Source organism: Oncorhynchus gorbuscha, linkage group LG02 (genome assembly GCF_021184085.1).
Source record: "Oncorhynchus gorbuscha isolate QuinsamMale2020 ecotype Even-year linkage group LG02, OgorEven_v1.0, whole genome shotgun sequence".
Taxonomy (NCBI): Eukaryota; Metazoa; Chordata; class Actinopteri; order Salmoniformes; family Salmonidae; genus Oncorhynchus; species Oncorhynchus gorbuscha.
The window spans coordinates 49,652,584-49,667,517 of record NC_060174.1 but is presented as its reverse complement, the minus strand read 5'-3'; the positions used below and the strand labels follow the sequence as shown (position 1 = coordinate 49,667,517).

Sequence of the window (14,934 nt, the reverse complement as noted above, 5' to 3'; positions counted from 1 at the left end):
ATGGGCTCGGAAACATGACATTCCTTTCAGACAGTTAGACAAGCCTACGCCCATGTTTGCCTTAGATGGTAGTCATCTTCCCAGTATCAGATTTGAGACACTACCTTTAACTCTCACAGTATCTGGTAACCACAGTGAGACTATTTCTTTTTTGATTTTTCGTTCACCTTTTACACCTGTTGTTTTGGGTCATCCCTGGCTAGTATGTCATAATCCTTCTATTAATTGGTCTAGTAATTCTATCCTATCCTGGAACGTTTCTTGTCATGTGAAGTGTTTAATGTCTGCCATCCCTCCCATTTCTTCTGTCCCCACTTCTCAGGAGGAACCTGGCGATTTGACAGGAGTGCCGGAGGAATATCATGATCTGCGCACGGTCTTCAGTCGGTCCCGAGCCAACTCCCTTCCTCCTCACCGGTCGTATGATTGTAGTATTGATCTCCTTCCGGGGACCACTCCTCCTCGGGGTAGACTATACTCTCTGTCGGCTCCCGAACGTAAGGCTCTCGAGGATTATTTATCTGTGTCTCTTGACGCCGGTACCATAGTGCCTTCTTCCTCTCCGGCCGGGGCGGGGTTCTTTTTGTTAAGAAGAAGGACGGTACTCTGCGCCCCTGCGTGGATTATCGAGGGCTGAATGACATAACGGTTAAGAATCGTTATCCGCTTCCCCTTATGTCATCAGCCTTCGAGATTCTGCAGGGAGCCAGGTGCTTTACTAAGTTGGACCTTCGTAACGCTTACCATCTCGTGCGCATCAGAGAGGGGGACGAGTGGAAAACGGCGTTTAACACTCCGTTAGGGCATTTTGAGTACCGGGTTCTGCCGTTTGGTCTCGCCAATGCGCCAGCTGTTTTTCAGGCATTAGTTAATGATGTTCTGAGAGACATGCTGAACATCTTTGTTTTTGTCTATCTTGACGATATCCTGATTTTTTCACCGTCACTCGAGATTCATGTTCAGCACGTTCGACGTGTTCTACAGCGCCTTTTAGAGAATTGTCTCTACGTAAAGGCTGAGAAGTGCTCTTTTCATGTCTCCTCCGTTACTTTTCTCGGTTCCGTTATTTCCGCTGAAGGCATTCAGATGGATTCCGCTAAGGTCCAAGCTGTCAGTGATTGGCCCGTTCCAAGGTCACGTGTCGAGTTGCAGCGCTTTTTAGGTTTCGCTAATTTCGGTCAAGTTGCTGCCCCTCTCACAGCTCTTACTTCTGTCAAGACGTGTTTTAAGTGGTCCGGTTCCGCCCAGGGAGCTTTTGATCTTCTAAAAGAACGTTTTACGTCCGCTCCTATCCTCGTTACTCCTGACGTCACTAGACAATTCATTGTCGAGGTTGACGCTTCAGAGGTAGGCGTGGGAGCCATTCTATCCCAGCGCTTCCAGTCTGACGATAAGGTTCATCCTTGCGCTTATTTTTCTCATCGCCTGTCGCCATCTGAGCGCAACTATGATGTGGGTAACCGTGAACTGCTCGCCATCCGCTTAGCCCTAGGCGAATGGTGACAGTGGTTGGAGGGGGCGACCGTTCCTTTTGTCGTTTGGACAGACCATAAGAACCTTGAGTACATCCGTTCTGCCAAACGACTTAATGCCCGTCAAGCTCGTTGGGCGTTGTTTTTCGCTCGTTTCGAGTTTGTGATTTCTTACCGTCCGGGTAGCAAGAACACCAAGCCTGATGCCTTATCCCGTCTGTTTAGTTCTTCTGTGGCTTCTACTGATCCCGAGGGGATTCTTCCTTATGGGCGTGTTGTCGGGTTAACAGTCTGGGGAATTGAAAGACAGGTTAAGCAAGCACTCACGCACACTGCGTCACCGCGCTTGTCCTAGTAACCTCCTTTTCGTTCCTGTTTCCACTCGTCTGGCTGTTCTTCAGTGGGCTCACTCTGCCAAGTTAGCTGGTCATCCCGGTGTTCGAGGCACTCTTGCGTCTATTCGCCAGCGCTTTTGGTGGCCGACTCAGGAGCGTGACACGCGCCGTTTCGTGGCTGCTTGTTCGGACTGCGCGCAGACTAAGTCGGGTAACTCTCCTCCTGCCGGTCGTCTCAGACCGCTCCCCATTCCTTCTCGACCATGGTCTCACATCGCCCTAGACTTCATTACTGGTCTGCCTTTGTCTGCGGGGAAGACTGTGATTCTTACGGTTGTCGATAGGTTCTCTAAGGCGGCACATTTCATTCCCCTCGTTAAACTTCCTTCCGCTAAGGAGACGGCACAAATCATCATCGAGAATGTGTTCAGAATTCATGGCCTCCCGTTAGACGCCGTTTCAGACAGAGGCCCGCAATTCACGTCACAGTTTTGGAGGGAGTTCTGTCGTTTGATTGGTGCGTCCGTCAGTCTCTCTTCCGGGTTTCATCCCCAGTCTAACGGTCAAGCAGAGAGGGCCAATCAGACGATTGGTCGCATACTACGCAGCCTTTCTTTCAGAAACCCTGCGTCTTGGGCAGAACAGCTCCCCTGGGCAGAATACGCTCACAACTCGCTTCCTTCGTCTGCTACCGGGTTATCTCCGTTTCAGAGTAGTCTGGGTTACCAGCCTCCTCTGTTCTCATCCCAGCTTGCCGAGTCCAGCGTTCCCTCCGCTCAAGCGTTTGTCCAACGTTGTGAGCGCACCTGGAGGAGGGTGAGGTCTGCACTTTGCCGTTACAGGGCACAGACTGTGAGAGCCGCCAATAAACGCAGGATTAAGAGTCCAAGGTATTGTTGCGGCCAGAGAGTGTGGCTTTCCACTCGCAACCTTCCTCGTACGACAGCTTCTCGTAAGTTGACTCCGCGGTTCATTGGTCCGTTCCGTGTCTCCCAGGTCGTCAATCCTGTCGCTGTGCGACTGCTTCTTCCGCGACATCTTCGTCGCGTCCATCCTGTCTTCCATGTCTCCTGTGTCAAGCCCTTTCTTCGCACCCCCGTTCGTCTTCCCTCCCCCCTCCCGTCCTTGTCGAGAGCGCACCTATTTACAAGGTACGTAAGATCATGGACATGCGTTCTCGGGACGGGGTCACCAATACTTAGTGGATTGGGAGGGTTACGGTCCTGAGGAGAGGAGTTGGGTTCCGTCTCGGGACGTGCTGGACCGTTCGCTTATTGATGATTTCCTCCGTTGCCGCCAGGGTTCCTCCTCGAGTGCGCCAGGAGGCGCTCGGTGAGTGGGGGGTACTGTCATGTTTTGTCATTGATTATCATGTCTTGTCCCTGTGCTTCCCCTTCTATTCGTTTCCCTCTGCTGGTCTTATTAGGTTCTTTCCCTCTTTCTATCCCTCTCTCTCCCCCTCCCTCTCTCACTCTCTCGCTCTCTCTTCTCTCTATCGTTCCGTTCCTGCTCCCAGCTGTTCCTATTCCCCTAATCAATCATTTAGTCTTCCCACACCTGTTCCCGATCCTTTTCCCTGATTAGAGTCCCTATTTCTCTCCTTGTTTTCCGTTCCTGCCCTGTCGGATCCTTGTCTATAATTCACCGTGCTGTGTCTATGTATTGCCCTGTCGTGTCGTGTTTCCCTCAGATGCTGCGTGGTGAGCAGGTGTCTGAGTCTGCTAGGTTCAAGTGCCTTCCCGAGGCAACCTGCAGTTCTTGATCAAGTCTCCAGTCTGTTCTCGTCTTTACGAGTAGTATTATGCCTTTTGTTTTGTAAAGTATCTTTACTGGATTAAAAACTCTGTTTTCGCCAAGTCGCTTTTGGGTCCTCATTCACCTGCATAACAGTTTCACTCTTCTTATTTTCATTCAATTCACGGAGGAGGATGGTCCTCCCCTTCCTCCTATGAAGAGCCTCCACTGCTGTGGAGAGCTATGGTTATTTTGTGAACTTCAAGGGCTGTTTTGCAGACATAATATGTAGGCCAATATCTCCTCTTCTAATCCTGCTCAGATATCTTGAAGTCATTGTAATATTAACTTAAATTCCAGATGCTAGGCTATGCAAATCTGAATTAATCATCTCTTGCTCCACACAATTGTGTTTGTCCTGAATGAATGCAAAACTAATTTACCAAAAACAAACAATGCAGAGAGAGAAACCCACTGTCGGCACTCAGCACGATACGATCTACCCCCATCAATTCCAATAAGAGACCTGTCTTTCAAATGTGCTTTCGTGTGCCACTGAATTATCATATGAGAGAGTGTTTACAACTCCACAAAATATCAGTCCGTCAGCTTGTGTGAAAATCTCTCATTCCTGTGAAGGTACAAAGTGAAGCACCTGCCTGGCCTGTAGAAAACAATTAGGTCGCAGTAAAAGACAAAGGCAGCAGGCAGCAGTTTAACATCCCATAGTGCTATGATTGTCCTTTAACTGTTCCGACTGTCATCCCTCGAGAGCTAATTATCCAGACGAGTCTGTAGCATACACACACACATTGACACTTTACACAGATTCCTTGTTCAATCACGGCGTAAAATGCACTAAAATTGGCATTATAGAGGATACTGCTCCAATCAGTTTGATTTCAGTTAATTACAGTATGTCTAAGTGCTCGCGTGTTACTGCGTTCCATAGCTATGACACCATTTGAAAAGAGACACCGTGTAATAGACTGGCGTCTGTCTGCATTGTAATTCAGATCTAATAGTCAGATTAAAAGTCAGTAAAAACAAGTATTTGCCAGGCTGCTGGTAGGGAGCATACAACAAAGCTGGGTTTAAAAGCTTGGCCCTTCTGAGTTTCAACTAGGGATATATAGGGATATACTGTATGTAGCTAGTACAATACAGTGATATAAAATCCACATTTGGTGAAAGAGCGAGAGAGTTATAGTACTCACCATTTGCTCATTTAGTTTTCATGGCAGGTATTGACCAGGCACACAAACACAATGTTATCCTCCTACTGTTAAAGAGTAACGCTGGTGAACTTTTCTGTGCAAATCTGTGGTGAAGATACGAGTTGTCGTCATGTACAACAATTATTTCTCATTCACAACTGAGAGCAACTAAATGATCAAGTGGGTTTGAATTGGGAAGACAAACGCCAACAGAAAACAAGATGGGAGACATTTCTACATATATGACACAGGGGGGGGGGGACACTCTAATTGGTACAGTGACTGACAAACAATACACATCAATGTTTCTCTATTACACAAATAGCACCACATAGTCCATTAACAAGGATACGCAAATGAAGTGTGAAGGCAGTAAGAAACCATAGATGTGAAGGGCAGTGTGGAGATGAAGAGGCAAAAGGAGGGGAGAGGAGGGGAGATGATGTACACGATGTCACCCAATCAAAGGCAATAGAAGGAGAGCAGTGATTTGCAGTGCCTTGACAGCCAGCAGCACAAAAAGGGAAGAGAACTCCGACAACTAAATGTCAATCGCAGGGCTATTGCTAATCCCCTCTGTTGTCGAAATGTATGTTGACACTGTTTTGTATGGCTCCCACTTTTAGTACTATTGTGGGACCATAATTGAATTACAGTTATTGTGATATCAGATGCTATTGCTCTGGGTATAAAGATCAGGGGTACTGGGAGATCTCTTCGGATTAGGGTTGCTAGCTATCTGCTCATATGATTTCTCCTTATATTTGATTTGTCCCCAGAAGTTGAGTAATTAAACGTTGAGTCATATCTGAAGTCACAGTGTCCATGGAAAATCATTCTTTATCCCGGCTTACACTATTTATTTGCTCAAAATGTAGTTGCTCTGTTAATCTCCTTCATGAGTCTTAAAAAGTTCCAAATGGAGACGTTTTTCAATGGTTGCCGTAAAAACAAATCACACACTTCACCAAGCATATGTCTAACGTTATGGCATTCCAAACACTATTGTTCACTTTAACCAAACCTTAAGGAAGTCGATGAGCTGAAAATGTGGATGATTCTTTTTAAAGAGCCACCGAATATGCCGATTGGCAAGTGTGTATTTAATACGAGAATTCAGTCAGGTGTGTTTCCTGACCGATTCTGCGTTTGGTTAATGATGTTTGTCCCCCATGAGACACTGTAGACGTGGAAACCGATTTCACTTCCTCAAAATCCCCAGAAGGAATCTAAGATAACTTTGTTCATTTTGATGTTTTTGCTGAGGATGTTTTAGTTGCCCAATTTTACATCTAACTAATGGTGTTTGGTGCAGTATTTCTGAAGTAAAAAAAAAAATGTGCGACGTGTTGTCGGAGCTGCTGGGCAGATCTGTCTCACTGTCCATGCTATTGTATGCTAGTGGGCAAATGGACAACATCAAATCCAAACCCAACCTTAATTTACCCACTGTGATTCACAGATGTTCCAAACTCTATTTTAGACAAAACTGACTTCATGACCAAAATGGTCCTATTTACACTAAATGTTGACACTGCCACAGAGGCCATTTTCAAAGGGATTCGTTTTTGTTTCTTTTTAAAGGAAGCCACTCTTTAACATTGAAAGCAGGAGGAGGCAGCTGTAAGACAAAAATGACTTAATTCGGACAACAACAACAAAAATCACTAAAGACAAAATGGCCAAATACCATGGGAAATGGGAGGAATACCTACGGTAAAAAGGACATCCAAAAGAAATGACAACTGTAGATACACTACATGACCAAAAGTATGTGGACACCGGCTCGTTGAACATCTAATTCCAAAATCATGGGCATTAATATGGAGTTGGTCCCTCATTTGCTGCTATAACAGCCTCCACTCTTTTGGGAAGGCTTTCCATTAGATGTTGGAACATTGCTGTGGGGACTTACTTCCATTCAGCAATCAGAGCATTAGAGAGGTCGGGCACTGATGTTGGGCGATTAGGCCTGGCTCGCAGTCGGCGTTCCATTTCATCCCAAAGGATTCGATGGAGTTGAGGTCAGAGCTCTGGGCAGGCCAGTCAAGTTCTTCCACACTGATCTCGACAAACCATTTCTGTATGGACCTCGCTTTGTGCAAGGGGCATTGTCATGCTGAAACAGGAAAGGACCTTCCCCAAAACAGTTACTACAAAGTTGGAAGCACAGAATCGTCTAGAATGGAATTGCATGTTGTAGCGTTAAGATTTCCCTTCACTAGATCTAATGGAGATTGTCTATGGAGAATGCATGGCTGTGTGCTTGATTTTATAGACCTGTCAGCAACGGGTGTGGCTGAAATAGCCGAATCCACTAAAAGAAAGGGGTGTCCACATACTTTTGTATAGCTAGTGTATTTCATGCTTAAATTATATTTCATGCTATATAGTTCATCGTGCTAAAATGTAACAGGGTGGTCTGATCTAGTTGTAATGATTCCAGAAGCTCAAGGGGTTAATAGAGATAAGGGCGTCTAAAGAAAGGGGATGCTGGAACAGACCCTCTCTCTCCAGATTGGCATCCTCCCCATCTCCTCCTGTGCGCGGGGGAGTGTGTGTGTGTGTGTGTCCAGGAGAGTGTGTATCCCCCAGTGAACACTGAGGCCTGTAAATAGTTTATCAGACACTAATGCAGGAGGCTAACCCTATTTGCATTCATATTAGTTCCCCCGTACCGCCATCTGAGGGAATTACTTATTCCAATTCTTCAGAGGAGTAAATAACTTTATGCATGATATCGGTATCTTCATAATTCAGATCGGTATAGTCAATTTGGTTTAAGTGCTCCTCGGCTCCGCCGGCCGTGTGTGAGGGAGAGGCTGTGAGGGGAACTTATTTGGAGGCGGTTTGGATCACTGGACATGAGAGCGGGAAATGGATTCTGTCATAGGAGCGCTGGCTGTAAGAGAGTTCAATTCTCACATGTTTACCCCCTCGGAATCCTCCCGCCTCTGATTATAGCATCTTACAGTCTATAACTACAGTATGTGCGGCTTGGTTTAAACATTCTGTTCCACTGTGCTGAATATCTACTTAAGAAACGGACCAGGACTCATTTGTAGACCTACTTTAATATTGTTATATTTTTGAAAGTGGAGTTATTGCCAGAAGGGCAGGTGAAGGTAGTATAAAGACAATAGTGCACACTAAATCAAGATGGAAAACGGAGGGTCGGATAGGAAATGGAAGACAGAAAGATGTCCTTACCTAAACACACAACCTATTCACTAAGGACGGCTTTGTGAAAGCATTTGCTTGAATAAGAAAATCCGCTGCAGTAGGAAAATCATCTATATTATGAAGGAAGTTCAGATCATCTCTAATCAACATTGTGATGTGTGGAACCAGGACGAGAACGCCTTATTTTACCACCCTAAACCTATAAAAACATGTACAATGTGAACATAGAGAAACAGATTTTAGTGGAAGAAATGTTAAAAAACGGGTCGATGAAACAGGATAAAGAGAGGAGGGGTGAGAGAGGAAAAAGCTGTCAGAAAAGATGGGCTTTGAACATGATCAGAGACATCGTTTAAACAAAGAACAAAGAACGAATACGGAGAAGAAAGGCCTACCTGCGAGTTGGGAAAACAAAGGGGTTGAGGAAGAGGAGACATTTGGCAGTGTGAGCCGTGTGGCAGAGCTCTAGTCTAGAGTGGTGTGGAACAGTACAGTTGAAACCCATGAATATCAATGAGTGCATATTATTATTTTCCATCGGGTATTGTATCTTTACTCACCCCTTCTGTCTGAGTGATCACCACCGCTGGGATACAGGCGCCTTGTTCCCCTGCCGCATCTTCCCCACAAGCCTCACCTGTGGTGTGGTCCTGGTTTGGGTTATGTCGTCTATCTGGGTCCACTAGGGCCTGCTCCTGGTCTGTCCCAAGCAGTTTCTCTTGGTCCTGTTTTGGGGTTGGATTTGGATCTGTGCAGTGTGGTAGATCCATTCCACCAGCTAGATCATGGATTGAGTCCTGTGTTTGGTTCTCGTTCCCAGCTGATACCAGAATGGGGTTGTCATGAGGGCTGCTGTGGTCTTGTGCGGGACCAAAATATACTGGATCCTGGTTCACACCACTCAGCCTGTTTTCACCCTGGTCTGCGCTATGAGCTGTGCATTGCTCCAGGTCTAAATTACATTGATAGTCCTGGTTCCCTGGTGGATCCTCATCCTGGACTGAGACCTTTATGGAAGGATCCTGTTCTTCTGTTGTGCATTTATTGGAGCCTAGTGAACGATCCTGATCCTGGACTTGATGGAAGTAATTCCGACTCGCCTGGTCTTGTGCTGGTCCCTGTTTAAAATCATGCAGTGTTTCCTCATCTTGCACTAAACCCTGGTCTAGACCTTGCGGTCTCTCCTTGTCTTTTGATAGACCCTGTTCTAGACCAGGCAGTGTTTCCTTGTCTTGTGCTGGACCCTGGTCATGACCTGGCAGTGTTTCCTTATTTTGTGATGGACCCTGGTCAAGACCTGGCAGTGTTTCCTTGTCTTGTGCTGGACCCTGGTCAAGACCTTGCAGGTTCAGTCTATCCTGGTCTGGTGCTGAACTCTTGCCTAGACTATTCCGCCAGTCCTGAAACTGTCTCGGTGTCATGGGCTGTTGGTGATGTTCTGAACGCCTTGACTCCCCGTCCATGTCCTGCTGGGACTCCTGGAACTGAGGTAACACTGATGAACACTCTGTCATAGGGCACAGAGTCACCTGCCAGTGGAGAACAACATGAGGCAATAGTTAAAACATACAAGTATACAAATGTGTGCAGCTGGGCTACTTGACACAAACACGCACGCACAGACATACACACATTTGAATACTAGACTAAAAGCCTTGTTCTTAAATACTGTGGTTAGTGGGATATCTAGTCTATACCAACAGAGGCGTCATGCCCATAGGGGGCATGTGCCCCTTCAGATGTGTCCCGTTAAAAAAATACAATAATAATACTAATAAACAATAATAATAACAACATTGTGGTTACTAATTTGTTGTGGTTTCTCTGTAATATTACTAGCCACCTGGTAATTTTATGAAATTGGCTTTAGCTAGCCCAGATTGGGAACCTATCTCCCAACCACATAGCTACCTACCAAGAAGCAATTTCAGGCTTTAAATCAAGTTAGAGTATCTAGCTTGTCTAACTATCTTAGCTGGCATGCCTGCTGACAAGATTGGTAGACTTTAGAAAAGCAAACAATTACCACATTTACTGAATAACTCTCAAATTACTTTCAATCTTTTACCCAGATTTTAGCAAAGCATATTTGCATATAAGCATATTTAGTTTCTTAAAAAATATAACCACCAGTCAGGACTCCTTACAGAGATGTATCCTCCTGACTAGGCTACCAACACCTCCTGCGGCAGGTAACCTGGTGGTTAAAGCCTGGCAGAATCCTTTTTTTTATTTTACGAGTGATGAGTCCGACGCAAACGATATACTGCTTTCTTGGGAACAGGCCCAGATCCCCATGATTTGCCTGAAAAGGTGGCGAAAAAGGGGCCAGAAGAGGGCAGGCTGCCCTCTGAGAATTCCTAGGCGATCGAATAAACCCCCACTTCCTTCCATTCTGCTAGCAAATGTGCAATCTTTAGAGAATAAAATCGATGACCTACTGGCAAGATTAAACTACCAACGGGATATTCAAAACTGTAATATCTTATGCTTTACGGAGTCGTGGCTGAACATACAGCTGGCTGGTTATACGCTGTACCGGCAGGATAGAACAGTGGCGTCTGGTAAGACAAGGGGCGGCGGACTATGTATTTTTGTAAATAACAGCTGGTGCATGATATCTAAGGAAGTCTCAAGCTATTGCTCACCTGAGGTAGAGTATCTCATGATAATCTGTAGACCATACTATCTACCTAGAGATGTTTCATCTGTATTTTTCATAGCTGTTTACGTACCACCACAGTCAGAGGCTGTCACTAAGACAGCATTGAATGAGCTGTATTGCGCCATAAGCAAACAAGAAAGCTCTCACCCAGTGGCGGTGCTCCTGGTAGCCAGGACTTTAACGCAGGCAAACTTAAATCCATTTCACCAAATTTCTTTCAGCATGTTAAATGTGCAACCAGAGGAAAAGAACTCCGGAGGAAAGTGGTCAGATGAAGCAGATGCTAAGCTACAGGACTGTTTTGCTAGCACAGACTGGAATATGTTCCAGGATTCCTCAGATGGCATTGAGGAGTACATCACATCAATACAGTATGTGCATCGTTGACGTCGTCCCCACAGTGACCGTACGTACATACCCCAACCAGAAGCCATGTATTACAGGCAACATCTGCACTGAGCTAAAAGCTAGAGCTTCCGCTTTCAATGAGCGGAACTCTAACCCGGAAGCTTATAAGAAATCCAGGCATACCTAACAGGCACACCTGTTAACTGAAATTTATTCCAGGTGACTACATCATGAAGCTGGTTGAGAGAATGCCAAGAGTGTGCAAAGCTGTCATCAAAGCAAAGGGTGGCAATTTGAAGAATCTTACATATATTTAGATCTGTTTAACAATGTTTTTCGTTACTAATTACATGATTCCATATGTCTTACTTCATAGTTTTGATGAATTCACTATTATTCTACAATGTAGAATTTAAAAAAAAAGTTTTATGAAAAACCCTTGAATGAGTAGGTGATCTAAAACTTTTGACCTGGTAGTGTATATACAGTGCATTCAGGAAAATATTCAGACCCCTTGACTTTTTTCACATTGTGTTGTATTACAGACTCATTCTAAAATGGATTAAACCAAATAAAATCCCCCATCAATCTACATACAAGACCCCATAATGACAAAACAAAAACAGGTTTTTAGAATTATTTTTCAAATTAATATTGTATTTAAAAAAAAAATCTAAAACTGAAATTTTACATTTCCATAAGTATTCAGAGCCTTGAAGCACCTTTGGCAGCCATTACAGCCTTTAGTCTTTTCTTGGGTATGAAACTACAAGCTTGACACACCTGTATTTGGGGAGTATCTCTCATTCTACTCTGCAGATCCTCTCAAGCTCTGTCAGGTTGGATGGGTAGCGTCCCTGCAAAGCTGTTTTCAGATATCTCCAGAGATGTTCGATCGAGTTCAAGTCCAGGCTCTGGCTGGACCACTCAAGGACATTCAGACACTTGTCCCAAAGCCATTCCTGCGTTGTCTTGGCCATGTGCTTAGGGTCGTTGTCCTGTTGGAAGGTGAACCTTCACCCCCAGTCTGAGGTCCTGAGCGCTCTGGAGCAGGTTTTCATCAATGATCTCTCTGTACTTTGCTCTGTTCATCTTTCCCTCAATCCTGACTAGTCTCCCAGTCCCTGCCACTGAAAAACATCCCAACAGCATGATGCTGCCACCACCATGCTTCACCATAGGGATGGTGCCAAGTTTCCTCCAGATGTGACATTTCGCATTCAGGCCAAAGAGTTTAATTTTGGTTTCATCAGACCAGATAATCTTGTTTCTCGTGGTCTGAAAGTCATGGCTTCCGTCTGGTCACACTATCATAAAGGCCTGATTGGTGGTGTGCTGCAAAGATGGTTGATCTTCTGGAAGGTTCTCCCATCTCCACAGATGAATTGGAGCTCTGTCAGAGTGACCATCATGTTCTTGGTCACCTCCCTGACCAAGGCCCTTGTCCCGCGATTGCTCAGTTTGGCCGGGCGGCCAGCTCTAGGAAGAGTAATATAATAATAATAATAATATATAATAAAGAGTCTTTGTGGTTCCAAACTTCTTCCATTTAAGAATGATGGAGGCCACTGTGTTCTTGGGGACCTTCAATGCTGCACACATTGTTAGGTGCCCTTCCCCAGATCTGTGCCTCAACACAATCCTGTCTCGGAGCTCTACAGAAAATTCCTTCAACCAACAATGATGGGCGCTGCACACTTCAGCAGACTGGGATACAGTTGGTCAGCCCCATGTGGATTTCTTGTTGTCTATTGTTAGCAAAGCATCCAGGACTTATTTTTCTGCAAATAGCCTAAAACAAAAGCTTTGATTGTCATTTCTCTGCTCATTCAGCAAGGTTCCCCTATCAGCATCCAGCCCAACATCATTGTGAAGAGGCTTAGAAGTTTCAGAGAAAGCCCGCTGAAATAAAAATGGTGATTAAATGCATCAATGAATGCATTTTCTTCCCATAATGAGTGTCTGAATTAATTTGTTGTGGCAGAAAGGAGGAAGTAGAACTCTTCAGGGACTTGACGGTTTGCGAGAATTTCGCCGGGTTACAATCGGAAAGAGAGGTTACATAATAATCAGATTTAGCCTTTCTTATTTGTCTTACACAATGATTCCTCAGTGGCTTAAAAAGCTTGCCAGTTCGTGCTTAAGCCACTTCAACACCACTACCCTGTCTGCCAGCTCTGAACACATTCTAACCCTCAATATTAACGAAGGTGCAATGTTAACTATGACTGTATTTACAAATATAAAGTGAATAGTGTCTTGGTCGCGCAGTAGAATGAATAGTATATACTAGAGCAGCAGTGTTGAATGTGGGTGTGTGTGCTTGTGTGCTCTTATGTGTGTGTGTGTGTGTGTGTGTGTGTGTGTGTGTGTGTGTGTGTGTGTGTGTGTGTGTGTGTGTGTGTGTGTGTGTGTGTGTGTGTGTGTGTGTGTGTGTGTGTGTGTGTGTGTGTGTGTGTGTGTGTGTGTGTGTGTGTGTGTGTGTGTGTGTGTGTGTGTGTGTGTAAGGGTTTGATGAATGGAGAGTAAGTGCAAATGGTCTAAAGTGCAGAAAGTCTCTAGGGTGCAAATAGTTACTAAGGTGCAGGTCTGTGCAGGGAGACAGATACTGCAGGGTTAGTTGCTCAGCAGTCTGATGGCCTGGTGGTAGAAGTTATCTCGGAGTCTGTTGGTACGGGACCTGATGCTCCGATACCGCTTGCCAGATGGTAAAAGAGTGAACAGTTCGCAGCTCGGGAGACTGGAGTCCTTGATGACCTTCCGGACATTACTTAAGCACCACCTGGTGTAGATGTCTTGTCATATCATAGAGCTGCTGATTAGAAATAGATCACCAGCATACCACATGCATTCATGGCCTCTAATATGATTCTCATGCACTCCACACCTACCAACAGTGGTTATAAGATGCAAGCCTACGTTATGCTGCACCCCCCCCAACTGTAATCAGTACAGTGCATTAGTGAGGGATGCTTAAAGGCATAGAAATGCCATCTCTAATCTACCCAACCTATCTGTAGTTTATAAACTGAGAAACTTCATATGATCCACAAATGATCATGCCCAACAACTGCACCATTTCCAGCTGCACACACGCGCACACACACACACACACACACACACACACACACACACACACACACACACACACACACACACACACACACACACACACACACACACACACACACACACACACACACACACACACACACACACACACACACACACACACAGACCATAAATTGCACCAATAAGGAGTGCGGTCATGCTTATGATGTGATGAGAGACTCCTTAAGGAGAAGTGTTTTCACATTGCTCAGGCTTCATTATGCTCAATCAATATTTTTTTTAGTGTTTCAGTTTATTGACTTATTTTCATATAAAAGGTACTCTTTCTTCAGGCTCGTTCTGGTAATTTTTGTGTAATTGAAAAGGGAATATTATCCCAATCTCTTTCCCAGGTGTATTAAAAGTCTACTGTTAATCATGATGCTGTTGCCTTTTAAATACTGTTTATGAAATGTTGTAAAGTCAACTTATTACTGCTATCTGTCACAGATAAATGGATGGGAGAACAGATTCATTTCAGAATATCAACACAGCGTTCGTCTCTTAAAGGCCCAGTGTCGTCAGAAACGTGATTCTAATGGTGTACGAGCTGACTGAAAAGGCCGCCTGAAATTTGGTGGGATGGACTTTTCACCAGGCTGTAAATGAGTTTGACCAATAAGAAAGGGACGTCCAAACCTGGTGGGTTGGTGTGGCTGTCATCTAAAGAAAATCAGAAACACTGAGCACATCAAGATGCACTGTTGTTGCTTTTTCTCTCATAAGACAATGACAGAGACTGACCACACACCACGGGCCAGTAGTGTGAAAGTGAAGTCTTAAGCTACCCACTCTAATTATAGTAACAACAAATAAGATTAACTCTGTCCATGCACACAGGTCTAAGGCCAGACTAAGCAGAGCAGTTC

At 44.9% G+C, this 14,934-nt stretch overlaps 1 protein-coding gene across 1 annotated transcript in view; it reads right to left on the bottom strand.

The window, feature by feature from the left end:
- LOC124003772 overlaps nt 1–14,934 on the bottom strand; it is a 61,606-nt gene that overhangs the window by 46,250 nt on the left and 422 nt on the right. The window contains exon 2 of the mRNA XM_046312342.1: nt 8,502–9,470. Within this exon, the coding sequence (XP_046168298.1) occupies nt 8,502–9,455 (954 nt within the window). The 5' untranslated portion in view covers nt 9,456–9,470. The remainder of the gene's footprint in view (nt 1–8,501; nt 9,471–14,934) is intronic.